Source organism: Temnothorax americanus, unplaced genomic scaffold, assembly GCF_048541705.1.
Source record: "Temnothorax americanus isolate GAGA-0224 unplaced genomic scaffold, ASM4854170v1 Scaffold15, whole genome shotgun sequence".
Lineage (NCBI taxonomy): Eukaryota > Metazoa > Arthropoda > Insecta > Hymenoptera > Formicidae > Temnothorax > Temnothorax americanus.
In genome coordinates this window covers 292,643-310,228 of record NW_027509286.1, presented here as the reverse complement: position 1 = coordinate 310,228, position 17,586 = coordinate 292,643, and the positions used below count along the sequence as shown (strand labels likewise).

Here is a 17,586-nt window from a genome sequence, read left to right as displayed (position 1 = left end):
GCAGAAGGAGACAAACGTTGGTCGTGGTGGCGAGAAGGTAGGTGGTAAGGGGATCGGCGCGGCGGAAGGGTGGCGAGAGAAGCAAGCAGGCTGCCTGGCTGGCAGGGTCGGTGGTGGCCCTTGTATTGATTCACAACCCCTGTCGTCCTCCCTCTCGCCGCGGTGCCACGGAAGTCGAGAAAGAGAGAGATAGAGAGAGGGAGGGAGAGGGAGAGAGGGAGCAATAGAGGGAGGAAGGATCGTAGTCAACCCCTAAACATTGGCGTAGAGCATCTAGACGTCGCCATGTCAGAAATTACTGTCGAGCACGCTGGCATCGGGGGTTTAGAGCAACTTATTGACTTACCGTAAAGGCCGTTGGCCGCATACTGCGTGCGCGTATTAAGTTTCGATGCCAGCGCTTTTGGCACATCACTTCCGGACTTTGTTAAAATAAACCCCGCGGCAACCATCCGTCGTCGGTTTCCCCCTTTTGCGATCATATCGCGCGCGCTTTGGATTTCAATTAACGTCGAAATCCGAAAACGGCCGCTCGACGGCTCGGGAGGGACGACGAATCGGATCGCTTTTCGATGAAAAATCTTGCGACTGTCCGAGAGCGCAGTTAACGTCCCCGAGCCATTCAACCGGGATATGGAGGAAGGGTAAGAGGGGGGGGGTCTGCCTTTGAACCGTCGCGTCGAATAGCGGGATGAATGTGTCGGAGGTGGTGGATAGGTGGCATCGAGAATCGGGAAAGAGTTTAGTCCGGGGCTTGATGCGCGCGGAGGGACGGGGCGAGCGAATTCAGAGGATAGACGTGCAATTATTACAAAGATTACGGGCACAACTGCGCGTTCCCTTTCTATTCTCTCTTTGTTTTTTGTTTGTTTGTTTGGTTCTTTATACCGCTTTTTCCTTTCGTTTCGAGCAACGTCTGCGACAAACGATTTGGGAATTAATAGTTTTATACGGCTGTACTCGTTGCTGAAGACAATCACGATGGAAGACACGTTGACAAACACGTTTCGCTTTGAAGGTCGCTAGACGGGAAAAAGATTTACACCCTGTCTATCTGTGCGACGGTATATAACTGTAGAAAACGCCGTTTTAAAAGAAGGTCCGAGAGGTTGTCCGATTGAGCGTTAAATAGGCGCTCAATTGAGCACAACGAACAAACAATCGGACCTTGACAGAGCGAGCTATTGAACCGGAAGAGAAGGAACGTTTCTCCGACGTGACGATTTTCCACGAAAATAACTTTACGCGTTTCCAACCAGACTGATGCCGCGCGGCGCGCACCGTTCTCTGTTTCATCCATTAGTTATATTTCACAGCGCGCAGCATCGCGGAATTTCGCAACGTTTTCGTAACGGTCTTTCTACGATCGCTCGAAGCGCGCTCACGTGTATCAAAGGTAAATTCGAAACAATGGTCCAACCACGCGAGAAGGTGGCGAGCCTATAGACTCATAGACGACCCTCGACTCGTTTTGTGGGCCACGAGGTGAGAAGGAACGAAGGCAGAATCGGCTGGTGGTGCAGCATCTTGCATTCGACGACGATCGAAGGCGCTTATTAAGGCCAAGTGTCATTCCGGACGGTGCCATTTCGGTCTTCGGCGTGCTTCGTTCGCTCGTCTCCAGGTGCGCCTCTTTCGTCTCCTTCGTCTTCTTCGCTATCTCGCCGAAAGACCTCTTTGGAATTTAATAATCTCGCGGAGAGGATAGAGAAAGGAACGTTTCTTTCTTATCGAGGATCGCGCTCTCTGTGAAAATCGTGATTAATAATGCACTGCAGCCTTTTCCTATCTCTCTTTCTCTCTCTCTCGTTTCTTTATCGTCTATTCGTGGTAAGTCGTTTGCCACGCTAATTGAGATGTTCAGGGAAGCGTCACACGAATATTGCATCACGCGAATCGCTCTTAACTCGACACTGCAGCTGACGTACGTTAACTTACGGGCGCTTACGAGGCTTCCTCCTTCCGTGGCCGTAGGTCACGCGCAACGCACACGATCGCGACCGACAAGAACGCAATCTCGCTTCTCGCTTTATCTCGCCGTTGATTACGTGAGAATATTTTGCCCGTATATACGCGCGAGCCGTCGTGACAAATCGCGCAGCCCCGCGTAAGAAGCGATAAGCGGGGAATTTCTCCCGGCTTTATTAATACGACGGAACGCGCCACGCGAAGAGACTGTCGCGCACTCCGGAATTTATTAACTTCATTCATCGAAGGACGATGGAGAATAAGATACGCGGCTTTTATCCCGGACGAATGATCTCTCCGCGCCTTCTTTCTTCGCAACAGCCAATTTGCTCGGTATATACTTGCGCATCGCGCCACTCGAATCTCTTTCGTCTTTTTATTTTCGAAATGCGGCGCGGCGGTACCTTCAATAATTTCAATGCACTCTTTGCGCGAGATAAATTCAGAAAATAAATTGGTACTTGGATGGAAGCGAGGAAGCTAACGAATTATTCAATTGCACGTGTGTAAATTTTACACCGATTCCTCGTTTCCTGGAGTTTTGCAACGCCACTTATTTTTCCGGAATCCTCTGTGCGCGTTTCGCGAGGAAGTCATGGCAAGCGTTGCTATAAAAAAAAACCCGGTGTACCAAGTATCTCGTATCTTTGATTTCGCCAGTTTCAAGATCGATATTTGCACGGCAGAAGGAGCCGACGCGACGACCGGTTCATTAAGCGCGCAACAGAGGAAATCCAGCTGGGACGGAGAGGCAAAGCCGACTCGGACGGTCGCTGCTTCGCCGCCGCCGCCGCCGCCGCGGCTTTTGAATTTGGTTTCACGCCCAACAGATCATATCCGAATTGTATTACGGCGGAATTTCTCGCGAAGTTACCGGCCATAATTGCTATTCTCGTCCGTGCCGGCGCGGTGCGGTATACGGGTATCTCGCATTAATCCCGCGTTTCGCGCGAGCGCGCGGTTTTTGCGCGCGAACGAATTTGCATCCGTCTCGCTGCTGGTGTTTTATTTATTCTTCCGCAAAAACGCCGTGTTTTGCGAGCATATATTTTTGCGCTCCGCGCGGAATAGGGAAAATCGAAGAAATTTTTTCAACGTACTCGGACCTTCCGTTTCTCTTTTGGTGAACAAGTACGGCATGACGGTACTCAATCGACGACAATTACAATCGCGACAAAGAGGTCATCCGCCTCCTTCGATATTAATTTCATTCGAGTATATGACGTATTGTCCGCGGCCAGTTGCTCGAAATACCCGTCGTAGTGTTGGCGGAATATGCGTCTCCCGACTGCGACGTTATTCAAAGAGAAAGACGTCAAATACTAATTACCGAGCATGCGCCGAGAGGAATAAATTATTTTCTAGGTAAACCCCGACGCGAGTGCGCGAGACTTGGAGATGGAATAAACGAGAATCGCTCCGGAGCGTTTTGATCCGCATGGCTTTTCGCGTATTATGTAACGCGCGTTTAATTATTTACTCGGAACCGCTACGAATAATTACGTTTATTACGATTTGCGATTTTGCGCGCGAAGCGGCGGCGATTTATTTTATTCAAGCGTCTCTGTGGTGAGAGAGAACGCCCCGTATAAAGAGTTCACCTCGTTTCTCGTGTTTCTTTCCCTAGGCTGGCTAGAAGGGACTTTTCGCCGATTCGGAGAGAGGAAAACGTATCGCTCGAGCTAACGGTGAAAACGACATTCTCCGTTGGTCCTGTCAACAATTTGTGGTTCATCCGCGCGGTACGTGATTCGCATAAAAATCAAACCGTGACGCAGAGTCCGCGCCCCTTTGTCGTCAGATAGACGTACACGTTGCTCGTCAAAGGACGGTAAAAAAAAAATTATTCAAGTAAATATGGAAGAGAGATATATAAAGGCGGAACGAGCGTGGACAGGGAGAAAATTACAAACTCGCGCAATGTCCATCGTTGGTACATTTCGCAAATGAGGCGGCTCTGTAAAAACATGTAGAAACATAGCGCAGCTGAATTTCCGTGATTATTGAGGAAATTAATTACTTCCAAGTAAAACATAACACTGAAACGCTGCGTGATATCACACGAAGGGAAGATAAATGCGTCATCTCTTGCGTTTAATGTCTATTAACTTTATATCCTTCTAACTTCTCTCTGTCTCTCGATATTTAATGATATCGAAGAACAGTATCAAGAAAGCGCGAGGGTATGATTTATGCGCGAGAAGGGTCTCGGCACGAAGCGATTGCGATAAAAGACGATAAAGGGCTGTCGATTCGCGGGTAGGAAAAAATGGATTCTTTTTGCACAACCGCACGGCCGTTGTTCTTTCGAAGGAACTTTCGATATTTGCTTAATTTTACGCTTAACATGCAAAGAAGCTGCTCTTATCCTTCCATATTGAACAACGAGCTACTCTTTCCTCCCCCCCTCCCCCGAAAAGAATAGCCTCTCCGCAATTTCTTCTACAGCACCTCTCAGGTGTACTCGAACCTATACTCGCCTTCGCGCGAGAGTATTCGACGTTTGAATCGACTGAGAGTTTCCGCGTTATTGATCAGGCTTTGTCCGACCATATGACTACATCTGATTCATCACTCCTATCTTTTTTGCTTATATGTATAGTTTTGAATCTAATTCATAATCCGTTTAAATTTATTCGGCATTCCGCATAATTCTCCAAATTTTCGAAGCCATGCGCGATCAGAAAGTTGTGTACCTATCTTTGAATTTCTATAGCACTCCGCGAGTAACACGATTCAATTTTTAAGTTTAGATAATTACGTCGATAAGATCCAAGCGAAGAAAACGACGAAGGGCGTAAAATACCGGCCCACCTTTGCAAATCAACTCGCGAACTACGAGAATTAACGGATGAAGATTTTTCTGCAATTTCTCGATGCCCGGGGTAGTCTCGTAAAACCGTTCTCCATGCCGCTTTTCGCCCACATGTATGTAGATCGGGAGGGCTATAAAAATACGCGCGCGTCACACTTTTCCAGAATTCCTCCGCCGCCGCCGCCGCCACCGCTGTCGCCTCAACCTGTTCTCTCCCTCGCAAAGTCGAGCAATTGTCCGATCGGCCGTGTAGCCTTCTCTTCTCGATCGCCGCTATGCAAGTAGCACAATTAGTTAGCGCACCGTGAACGTTTAGGTGTGCCGCAGCTTGACCGAGCATCGTCGTTCTTCCTGCCGCCGTCGCGCATCGACGACGACGACGACGACGACGAGAGCCAACGATTTGAGATAACGCGATCATCGCCTGAGAGCAACGCAGGTCGAGTCACCTGCGACATACCGCACGTTCCACGTGTTCCTGTCGTAGCTACCGGCGCCGTTACGTTACAGAGGAACAACGCCACGATGAATATTTCTCCCCGAAAGGGCGAGAAAGGGGATGGAATACCTCGGGTATTCCGGGCGAATATCGTGTGGGACCCGCAGCTTCGAGTTTCGTGAATTTGCGAGGCGAATCCGAGCGGAAGCGAGGGTTCGCCCGCGCGCGTCAATCGTTGTCGCATCAGCCATATCTGCGAACAGACCGTTCGGATCGGAATAGACCGAATTTGACACTCTCGTTGCGCTCTCCTACCACCCCACGCGTTCCTTCCGGTCTCTCGCCTCGCTGTTACACGTTGTAACGACGCTAGCGTATGTACATACGTCAACGTGCGCGCGTCGTAAAAAGGTAGGCCTCGCCGCCTACCGCGCGATCGATTTTTCCATTTTCTCGAGCGTTGACCATCCGTTTTCCTCGACGGGTAAACCGGCGCGACGGCGGAGAGCGAAAGGAAAGTACCCGTGGCACGGCTCGGTACGTGGTACGCGCGCATTGCGGCAGCCCAGAGACCTCGAGTTAAGTCCCTCGGATTCGAATCCAATATGAAAAATCCCGTCCATTCGAATAAGGCGACGATGCGTTGTGGGAGGGTGTACGCGCGTGCACGCGCGCGCGCGCGCGCTTCAAAACGCGAGCAACAAGCTCTACCCCGATAGGGATAGAGCAGATTTTCAATATCCCGCTATTCGCGAATCGCCTTATCGTATGACTTATTGAACACGCTCGCGGCGCAACTACTATGATTTTCAGGGTAAGTTGTAAGAGAAAATTCTTTCTGCGTGTATAATGTAACACATGAAAGACAGAGTATACGTGAAAGATAAGGCAGCGGGATTATACTGCTATGATGCTTATTCAAAAATAAAAATATATGATATTTACGAACACGAAATGGGCGAAATCAAGTAAATCGCGGTAAGCGGAACGCAAAATAGTCACAGATATAAAATAAAACGTAAGACAAGGTATATGTCAGGTCTATATTGGAATATATGTAGAACACAGGAGGATGAGACCATGAGAAATGCAAAACGCGGTAAGCAAAACGCAAAATGTTCTCTCCAGAGGACACGTAGGCTTCAATTTATCATGGGGCAGGTTCTCGGATGTCTTGCGCCAACTTTAAAAAGCGTCTTGATATATAGCGTGAATATATATATATATATATATATATATATATATATATATATATACAGTTGCGAGGATCTCGACAGTGCCGTCTACCGAGTCGGACTCGTACTAGGTCGGTGCAGTCACCACCTGGCCTAAAACCGCTGCACATCACCCTCCGAATTTTCTCGTTTTCCGCTGTCGGAGACCCGGACGCATCCGTCAACCCCCGAACAAATCGGACGCGGTAAGTACAGCGGTATCGACAGGCGCACGTTCGCGATGACCCCTCGTCGTTCGCGCGCGGATAGCTCCCGAGAAATTTCGGCAATGGAAAAAGCGAGTGCATCCCTTTTGTCGATCAACGGACGACCCTCCTTCGTTCGGCGGATGCGCCAGCTCCGAGTGTCGCGGGGACGCGAATCCGCGAGACGTTTCTCCGCGACGAGAACACCGTGACGAAAGGGAGAGACGCAACGCAGAAAGAGGTCGATAGCATCGCACCGAGCATCGCACGCTCGCGCAAACCCCGCGCGAGCACCACCGCGTCGCGTCCAGGAGGGCGACGCGAAAGATCAGAGGGTGGCTTGACCGAGGGGTGAGAAAAGGGTGCGGGCGCGTGGGGAAAAGAAAGGAATCGAGGGACTCCGCCGGTCGGTGAACAAGGAAAACATCGCGTTCGTTCCGGGAGGGATCCCGCCGACGAAGGGCTTCCAAGGTCTCGGCCCTTGGCTCGACCGGGCCGACACGCCGCGCCGTGTTCCCCGGTATCGATTCGACTGGTACACCGGGCGACGACGCGCACTCGGCTGTCGCCGGCGCGGCGAGCTGCACGCGCCAGCGTCTACGTCCACAGGTCCTTGCTCCTGTCTGCGAGGATTCTCTTCCGACACACCTGCGTTCCCTATTGTTGCGGGTAACTAGTTGTTTCTTCGCGACGACTCGACTGGTCGTCGTGGTTCTTTTCTCGAATCCCACTCGTTATCCGTTCCGCGACGCGTTTGGCTTGACCGGGTGACCGATCGACGTCGTTCCTCCGAGGGTGGATTCAAATCAGGATGACCGAATCTGCGTCGATGAGAGTGGATGGCGCCGCGAGTGCGAACGAATCCGAATTTACATCGTTCGTGACGTACGTTCCACCTCGTTTCTGGTACACGAAGAGAAAAATTCTTCCTGTGTCCGTCCATGTTTATTCGTAATTGTTTAGTCTCGTCCGCTCGGTCTGGATCCATCTTGAGAAACGATGCGTGGAGAGTAGTTTATTGACGTTGTCGTATACCTGCGCTCTTTCGAGTGGCGAACAACGATCGACGCAAAGTGTACGGTCCTACTCATCGAGAGTATACTCCGTCCAACGAGAGATCATGGTTGATCAAACGTAAATAACGTTAGGGCACAGAGCCGCAACAAGGTGTTTGCGTTAAATTATTTGTATTTTTAATAGTGTTGGAAAATATCTATTAAAAATACAAATAATTTAACGCAAACACTTTGTTGCGGCTCTTTGCCCTATCGTTATTTATGTTTGATCAATCATGATCTCTCGTTGGACGGAGTATATAGATTTGTTTAAGAGACGATACGAGATACGAAGAGACAGAAAAATAGAAGTTAAGAATCATCAGAGGTTATAGAAAACATAAGGGCGTAACGTGTAACGTTTACAAAAGTTATTATCGGGCATAAAATCCCGATGGCCGAAAATGTCAGGCCTAATATTTCTGACTGACTTGTCCGACAGCGGCGATTTGTCGTCGGTTGCCAGTCAGTTTAGCGTCAAGCAATTCGGTTTTCTCTTTTTCGACGAACTCGAGTCTCGTATTGAATATACGACGTGTCGTCCCGGTGCCGATGCACCGGTCGTCGCGTGCGCGCAGAAATGAAACGGAAACGAAACGCACACGCAACGCGTGTTCGACGCGTGCTGGACGCGGCGGCGTTTTCCACGGTCATCGGGCGCTCATTGTTTTTCGGGGCCGAAAAGCGAAAGGGAGGAAATCACCGTCCCGGCGCGCCGCGCGGCGCCGCGGACGATAGAGCGCGGAGAGGCGAGATACGAGGGCGAATTTTGTGCTATCGATCGCGACGCGCGCTCGTTAATAGCGCCATTCAATCGTGAGTATTGACGCGACGAAGGTCGACGGGAGAAAATATTTTCCGTTATCTTTGTAACTTTTCCCGTTGTCATTTTTTTTTTATCGCGTCATTATGAGACGTTCTATCCGCTCGTGATCGCGCGATGTCGCGCGCGTGACGTCCGCAACCGGATGATCTCACGCGACGCAGAATCCCGGAGCGGGATGTGCGTTGTTTCAAGCGCGCACTTTACATTATCAGTTTCGTAAAGTGATATATCTTCTAAAACGATCCTACACTCTTCTTTTTCTGTTTTTTTTTTTTTTTTATCGTTTTGAGAAAATGGAATTTTCTTACAACGACAATGCCGCGGGAATATTGGCGTTCGCAATTTCGCTTGCTCGACGTTCCCCCGTTCTTCGCGGCGTGTCACTTCGCATTCCGCGGACAATCATATCCGCTCGTCGCCGCCGCTCTTTGTTGGACGCGGGGAAACTATATGGACCGCCGCCGGTCAGCCGATCGGCCGTTCGTTTGCTCAATTTAACGCGATGCAGTTTTATCGCGTGCCCTTGAAAAAATATCTCTGAAATTAAAAGCGGCGAGTTCGGTCGAATTTTTCGCGGCCCGTTTACTACGCCGCGATAAACGCACGAAAGGCATATGCGCGATGAGAGATACGAACGCGTCAGACGCGGAGCGTAGGAGACGCCGAAGAAGCGCGTTCTTCTATTTTGATGCTAAGCAATGGGAAAGAGATGAAGACGTTCTAGAAATAGAACGGAGCAACGTTAACGTTACTCCCGCGCCACCCACGCTGATCCTTCACGAGGAGGAACTCCGTTGTCGCAAAGTCCTCGCGCCTTCATCTTTCTCCTCGACGGAATTTAGCTCGCTCCTCTCCTATCCTCCATCGCTCGTCTTGACTTCCGTTGAACCTGAAATTTGCGCGCATTTGCATGGCGATGCTCGACGACGCGACGCCGACGGTGCGATTGCTAAATCCCGCGGCGCTCCGCTTATGGCAATCGGCGCGAGAGAGGTGGAAGCGAGCAGAGATCGCTTCTATCTCTCGTGGCGGAGTTAAATTAAAATTTAATGAACCGCGGGACTCGGGACCCTTTCATGTCGCGGAAATCCCGTCGAGTAGGACGCGCTTAAATATGCGCGTGCCTTTAATTACGTTAGCTCGGGTGTCGCGGAGCTTCGCGGCATCTGAGCTAACGCTCCGCGGGGACGCGTCAATGACCTGCGGGACACATCGCGGAGATCTCGCCGCGAGAGACTCAACGTCGATTAGTCTCGATCTACAATAGGTGTTTTAAGCCCTAAGCCTTAAAAAATTGATCGATCGCAGTCAAATTTGAGGAGAATAATCAACTGTGATTGGATCAATTTCTTAAAGGTTTAGAACTTAAAACACCTATTGTAGACGAGGACTTAGACACGTGTTCTTTGTCGATCGATTAAATCATTTAAATTACACATTCGCCGTTTTCTCTGATTATCAGAAAGAACAGAGCGACGGCAAACAGAGGACGTCCGCGAGCTCGACTTACAACACCTTCCCGGACGACCTGTACCTAGACGATCAGGACGCCCTAGAGGGTTCCGGCCGAGGTGGCAGCGACAATCGCGACGACCTCGAGGCCTCGGGCAGCGGCCTTGGCCCTGACGACGAGGACGGGGACGACGATCATGGTACGACACCCGATATCTATCTCTAGAATTTTAACCAGTCGATCAATGGAACCTTTGTCTCTCTCCTGGATGAAAGAGAGATTGAATGCTATGTGTAATTTTTATACAACGTTTATTCGGCCAATCTGTTTCTCAACGATAAATCTATCACGACGTGTATATATTTATATTTCGGAGATTTCCTGCGGATCTTTTATACGATATTTTGATCGATTGAAAAATGCCTATTGCAAAATGTTACAAAAATATCGTGCGCGTCACAAAGGCGGCGACGTTGGCGGAAGGATTTTTTCAAATATTGAAAAATGAACGATATTTGACACGTATCCTGTAAATCGTTTCTCATCCCCAATCACGGTGATTGGAAATTTGATTTCTAGTTTTCGCGAACGCCCTACTCGCAACGTCGAAAAAAAAAAGTTTCCCGCAGATCTGCGTTCAGGTCTGTGCGGTAGATATCAATTCTAACGTATTTATCGTGACTTACAGAATTTACCGGTAATAATGGATTAGAGGTCCCGAGCAAGCCGACCGAAGCGAGACCTCCGTATATCATCGATGAGACAAACGTCAAAACTAAACAGCAGGTAAGCGCGACACGTTCCTGGAATTACATATAATTTTGTAAAATTTCGGATCCTTCGGTTTTAGCTTCGCCCATCTAGAGCACTCCCTAGTTAGAACATTCTGCGTTTAAGAAGTTTATGGAATTCTATTTTCGTCCTCCGTTCGCGAACATGTTCTGCACGTGCCACGGGAATGCGAAAATTATTGCGGGCGGTAATTGCCTGCTAATGCAAATCGTTGAATTTGTTCTCGCGGGAAAAGCGCACGGACTCACGTGAAGCTATAGTAAAGGAAAAGAAGAAATTGCAATTCATTTCTTAAATTGCACCAGTATATCATATTCTCGCGACGTTTTACGATATTTCGCTTGATATTTTTTGCACAGACGTGCAATCTAATTTGTCCGATTAGAGTGCTGACGCGACATTTGCCGCTCGGAACGCATTACTTATACATTTTTGTTCGACGACCCGCGTGCTCCTTCTCGTTCACAAGGGATCGCGAATTAAACAGATTAAAGTGATCGAGCCGTATCCAATTTCCAGACGACCATTGACACCGCGAACCGACCCGGCAACGAGGTCAACGTAATCGAGCCCTCAGGCACGGAAGACGATCACGCTGACAACACCGACGACATCCACGAGGTCTATATCATGAATCCGAAACCCGGGGATCGAGCTAGCTCGTTCTTCGCGCAGCCAGGCGTACTAGCCGGTGAGTGTAAAGCTGACAAAGCTTTCCGTCGAACTCGGCCAAGTGTATCACGAGGGTCGAAATCAGATCTCGTGTCTCTTCGTTCGAATGTGCGTCTCGATCATGTTCGGTCATGTTCCGCGTCTTTACAGAGGCGGCGTGATTATTATTAACGCGCGTATCGATCGAAGACTATATAGCTCTTCGCAAGGTAGGCTCCGTCCGAAAATAAATCTAAGATACATATCTCGATTGTGCTTCCAGCTGTGATCGGCGGCGCGGTGGTGGGCCTCCTCTGCGCGATACTAGTGGTCATGTTTATCGTGTACCGGATGCGCAAGAAGGACGAGGGTTCGTACGCTCTGGACGAGCCGAGGAGATCGCCCGCGGCGCAAGCCTTCCCCAAGCCGGGCGCGCCTCACCACAATCGGGAGTTCTACGCTTGAGGCGACGGCGGCGGCGCGATGGCGACTTCGCCGATTCCTCTCGCGATCTCACGATGCCGAGCCGAGTAAAGACCCACCGACGATCACAACGCCCGCCTTTTCGGAATCCCGCTGGTCGATGGTGAAACAATTACTACGGCATACCGTATGGCACGCGCTCATAGACTCTCCCAAAACGCCAAGTTTTACTCGAGGAACGTCGCTCAGAACGTCGGCCGATTTTCGATTACACGGATCCCGCCCCCTCCCCTTCTCCCCCGATCGGTCCTCGCCGATGTATCTCCCTTGTTCTTATCTTTAAAACGACCGTTATAACATATCCTTACTTAATTACCAGGATTCTTTCCCGTTTCCCTCTTCGGAAGGTAATTTTTTACGATTCTCCCGAGCTTCCCGAGCCGCGACAACGACGTTCGCGCGCACGGCTTCTCGGTCGCCCGAATTCATCTTCATTTTAGGAAACTGTATTTTCTTACACGCTGTATTTCATCGTGTTTAAAGAAAGATGTACGCGAGTAAGAGATACAGAGAAGACGAATTCGCGGCCGATAGACCGTTCACCGAACGCTGAAAACTTTTTCAACTTGACGCTCCGGTTTGCCCTTTGCAACACCCTGTACAGAGTTTTCTTTCCGTCGCCCTGATTAAAGAATCGTATTCGCTGATCTCCGAAAAGATTCTCTTCGGAGTGTAATCATCCCGGCTGGTGACTGAAGTGACGGACAATGAACGACGAGACTACGACTCTCGCATATATCCCGTCGAGACACCGTCGGCGAGGTTGCACCAATTCCAAGATGCATTTACAAGCGTATTTAGAGAGAGCGTATATATATTATATATATATTTACGTGTATGTATACGTATATACATGTACAGGACTGAGAGCGTGAAAATTCGTGGGCGATAAACGCCGCTGCTATGTCGTTAATCATTCTGTCTCCCGGTGGAAGGAGGGAAGGGAAAAAGGATCGCTGCGGCGTCGTGATTTCTCTCCGACAGTAAGAGCAGCGAGGAGTTAAGCTGCAACCTCGTTCGCGCGTCGCTATTTTTTTTTTTATTTTTTTTTTTTTTTTTTTTTTTTTTTAGAAATTATAATATTTACTTTTTTGATACGAGCGTTTAATGCTGAATTTGACAAAAGTTTGTATCTTTTATTGCGCGTTTGTGTTTCAATAGAGGCGAAAACGGCGGGACTCGTCGACCATATTGATCGATTGCAGAGAGTATAAAAAGGGCGCTTATATTAAGAATATGTGTTAAACATTAATCGTAGCGCGATCACATCGACCCACATTACATGTGAGGGAAGCACAAAAAAATATTTTACGACGATGCATTTCTAGAAATTGTACGTTGCACAAAATTGTTTAGAATTTATTTGGTCGATCGGTCGCCAGTACTGTACATATCGTTATAAAAAATTATAACGCGATTATTTCTGAAACATATATAAGATTATAATGAGGAAAGGACCAGTATACGAGCATTAATCGATGTTACAACAAATTTAAATTATATCCAGACTACGCTTTCTTCTCAAGTCAGTCATGCTTCTATGATATTTAACCCTATTCACTTCAACGTTTTTTTCGCCCTTTTAATCCTCGCATCATAACTCACGATCGAATTGACGAAATTTAATGTTTCAAAGCGCAAATTAAAGCTACTACTTTTAGCTTTAATTTGCGCTTTGGAACATTAAATAATTTTTGTCAATTTGTTCGTGAGTTATGATGCGAGGATTAGAAACTCGTAGGGCACGAAAGGGCATGGTTGGAGTGAATAGGGATAAGTATGATGAGTGTATGTCTTATTCTTACATCGGTTTTATTTTCGCTCTTGTTTTATTCGAGCTTACACATTTTTATATTTATAAGGTCTATGCGCGAGATCGTTATAGGGATCGTTACAGTATGCTATCTTCTTATTATTTTTTTTTTTATAAAAAAAAGTTGTTTTTCCTTTTGCTTCAGATTCACGATGGTATTTTTCGAATTAATCGGGGCTTTTATTATTGCCCTAACAATTTCATACATATATTATAAATATGTAAGTTTTAATTTCTGTAAAAAGAAAAATGTATTTAAGGTACATTTCTCTTTTTCCAGAAATTAAAACGTACGTATTTATAATATATATGTATATGGAATTGTTAGGACAATGATAAAAGCCTTGATTAATTCGCCAAGTACCATCGTGAATCTGAAGCAAGAGGAAAAACATAAAAAAAAATAATAAGGAGATAGCGTACTGTCGACGATCCCTACAACGATCCCTATAACGATCTCGCGCATAGATCTTATAAATATAAAAATTTATAACCTCGAATAAAACAAGAGCGAAAATAAAACCGATGTAAGAATAAGAGACATACACTCATCATACTTATATATATATATACATATATATCATAGGTGCATGTGACTGACTTGAGAAGAAAACGTTCTATAATGTTAAGTTTTTCACTTTGTGATTGCGGTACGTCTCCATGTTTAGTTGATTGCGTTTTGACTCCTATATGTTAGTAATTAATTATTCGCTTATCTGGATATAATTTAAATTTGTTGTAACATCGATTAATCCTCGTATACTGGTCCTATTCCTCATTATAGCCTTTGCTTCAAACAAGCGGAAAATAATATTTTTATCATATATAAGATTTTATACATATTTTCTCTGCGCAGCTTCTTTCTTCGTTTCATTGTATCCTAGAACGTTGGAAGCTAAACAGTTATCACGAACTCGTGGATAACTATCCAGTTATCTTTCGATTCTTTTCGATTGATTTCTAATGCTGGCATGTTTCTTGCACAAGATAAATGTATCTCAAATTTTTAAGATAAGACTCGATGGTAATTGAAAACGTATACAAACTCGCAGTTTGGATCGTTTTATCGCTTAGATAACTGCTTCGTATAAATCATGTTTAATATATCGAGAATTTATGTATAAACACTGAAACTCCCGATAATTGTGAATATCATGTTTTACACATTCGCCAGGCATTTAGTAATTTTTATTAGAATCCTTCTGCTGTATGAATCGTCAGGCTGCAATTAACGCATTTAGCAAATAAAGTAAATTCTCAGTTAGCGTGCCATATCTTTTTGAAACGCGAACCGGCAGCCATGCGTGCGTGTCGCCAATACCGCGATCGACGTTTCCATATTCCAGACCGTATTCCTTCAGAAATAAAATGCAGCTCTTAAAACGTGGAGGAATTCCTTTGTAGAGACTAAATATTTTTCATGTTTCCGATGCTCTTTCTCGAGAGAGAGCCTCGGACGAGCAAAAATAGCTCGTGGGGTCCACTGAATCATGTTTGCATGGCAATAGGACGTCCACACCCTCCTTCCACCCATAAGATAAAACATCCCACTTTTATTACCTGAATCGACTCTGATAAAAGTTCTTAATATATCCGTCTGGGGTTTATCTTGTCTTAGAGATTCTAACGACGAGAAGTCGTGTGTTGCCATAAAGTGAAAGACGGAACGCTGCGTTTGACAGGTATAATTACCCCGAACGACACGAAGAAAAAAAAAGAAATACGTGGTTCCTTCTTGCCCCAAGAGTGGTACGATAGCGCGCACGCCTTAGCACGACAGAAATGATGCCATAATGCTGTATTAGAAAGCGAAAGGGAACACGCGAAAAGCGATACAAATGCGTATATTCGTTTGTATCGGAATTTTTTCCCACGGTGACATTCGTCGCGCGATCGATCCGCATCGCGGAGTCCACCTATATTTGTTAACGTTTTTTTTCCTCTACGCGGTATCTCCTTAGCCGTGTGTTTCGCCCTTCCGTCGTCCCCGTTTATTTTTCGTAATTTTTTTTTTACGATCCTGCATTGATCTTTGAATCTCTCTTTTTTTTCTTCTTTTCTGACAGTACGTGAGCGTCGTCTTTTCGCAGAATCCGATCCGTCGCGGAAAATCGGACACGCTGGAGTAATCAAAAGTATATATCATGCCGATACTGCCATATATACTACGTAAGGAACAGCAATTTGGTACGAAACTCTCACGAATCCGCCTTATAGTCACGTTGTTTGCCATCTCACGGCACTCTCGACCTCCATCATCCCTCAAGTTTTTGATCCTTCTGTTTCTCTTCAGCTGAGATTCTCTTAGTTCCGAATGTGCCGATCACGATTACTACTATGAAAAATGTATAGAGTCTACTAAACGCCTTATTTATTTTATTATCGAAAATAATGTAGCTGCCGCTCATCCGCGGCAAATTTATCGCTTCGATTTATCCTCGTTAAACATGCGCCATGTTGTATTGACAAAAAAAGGACAATTCTGCGGCATATCATGACATAATTTTATTGACTTGCATTTTTAATCGATCGCAAATTTACTTGTACGTGAACGAAGCTTCGAGATTTGTTTGTGCTTTTAAACGACTCAATTTTACTAAATTTAATGAATTCTCTTTCACAGAATCTCTTTTAGTGTATCTAAGTTTGAAATGTTACACATAGGAAAAGAATAATAACGATAAGAACATTAGTAACGATAGTTAGATATAATGCCGATTATGATCAAAGAAATACCCGTATTCTCCCTTTCATAACTTATTAAATCGGTATATTATTTTCTATTTAATTTTCATCTTTTCTAATGTGGATCGATTAGATTCCTCCAGTACTTCACACACGATTTTTTAATCAATCTATAATAACTTTTTAAAAATACAGTGTTATGAAAAATGCTTTTATCTATCTATCTATAATGTTCCTGTTTTTTTTGCTTTGTCATCTTTTTAATCTCCATCTTTCTTGGAAACCTTCGTCTCGTGTGAAGTAAACGAGGAAAGACCTAGAAATTGGGGGCTCGTAACCTTTATTAATAATCACACGATGTAGATGAAATTGTTCGTTAGATAGTAATTAATTGACCTCGTGGTGTCGCTTGCCTTAGCTTTTGCTAGCTTACGCTCTACCACGCGGCCAATTAACGTCTGAGAGAAATTAACCGAAGAGGAGAAGAAAAATAATAATTGTAATGAAATCATATTTTATAAGAAGACGTAATTCCGTAAGAACACTATAGCAATGAAAAGTCTGTCTAATATTAGGCAAAAAAGCCCATAGGCCAGGTGGACGAATGAAAATAATTTTAAAAGTGGATTAATATTTAATAATAACGATAATATTAACAATGTTATTTTTTAAGTGTAAGTACTGTCATCCCATCGCTCCTCTTTCCTTCTTCCTCCTCCCGTTCCTCCTCCTTCTCTTCGTCCTTTTCCTATTGTACCCTAACTGGTCTATATTACATATATGTGTATATATCCGTCTATGCACGAACCCACAAAATACGTATATACATGTATATGTACTTATATATAAATATATAGATATATTATACTCGCTCGCGCAACTGCGATAAAACGCCATTTGTTTCGGTTTTTTCTCACTAAAGTGTTTTATATATCATTCTCCCACGTTTTCCTTCTGAAAGTTAAAACTCAACTTCCTACCACCGTACGTATATAATCGCAATAATGACGAGCCAGCAAGACACGAGCAGCTTCTTACCGAATGCAAAAGATGGGATATCCATATTATCGCTGTTGCGGACATCAAAGTAATTATTACGTTATTCTTAATTAACGGGAATTAATGATTGCATTATATTAGTATAATAACAAACAATAATGTATGTCGTCGCTCCTATTCTGTAAAT

The 17,586-nt window shown here is 45.8% G+C and overlaps 1 protein-coding gene across 1 annotated transcript in view; it reads left to right on the top strand.

Moving 5' to 3' along the window:
* Sdc (Syndecan) overlaps positions 1–13,824 on the top strand; it is a 68,553-nt gene extending 54,729 nt beyond the window's left edge. The window contains exons 2-5 of the mRNA XM_077401822.1: positions 9,986–10,175; positions 10,665–10,762; positions 11,288–11,459; positions 11,703–13,824. Of these exons, the coding sequence (XP_077257948.1) occupies positions 9,986–10,175; positions 10,665–10,762; positions 11,288–11,459; positions 11,703–11,884 (642 nt within the window). The 3' untranslated portion in view covers positions 11,885–13,824. The remainder of the gene's footprint in view (positions 1–9,985; positions 10,176–10,664; positions 10,763–11,287; positions 11,460–11,702) is intronic.
* Positions 13,825–17,586: the final 3,762 nt, after the last annotated feature.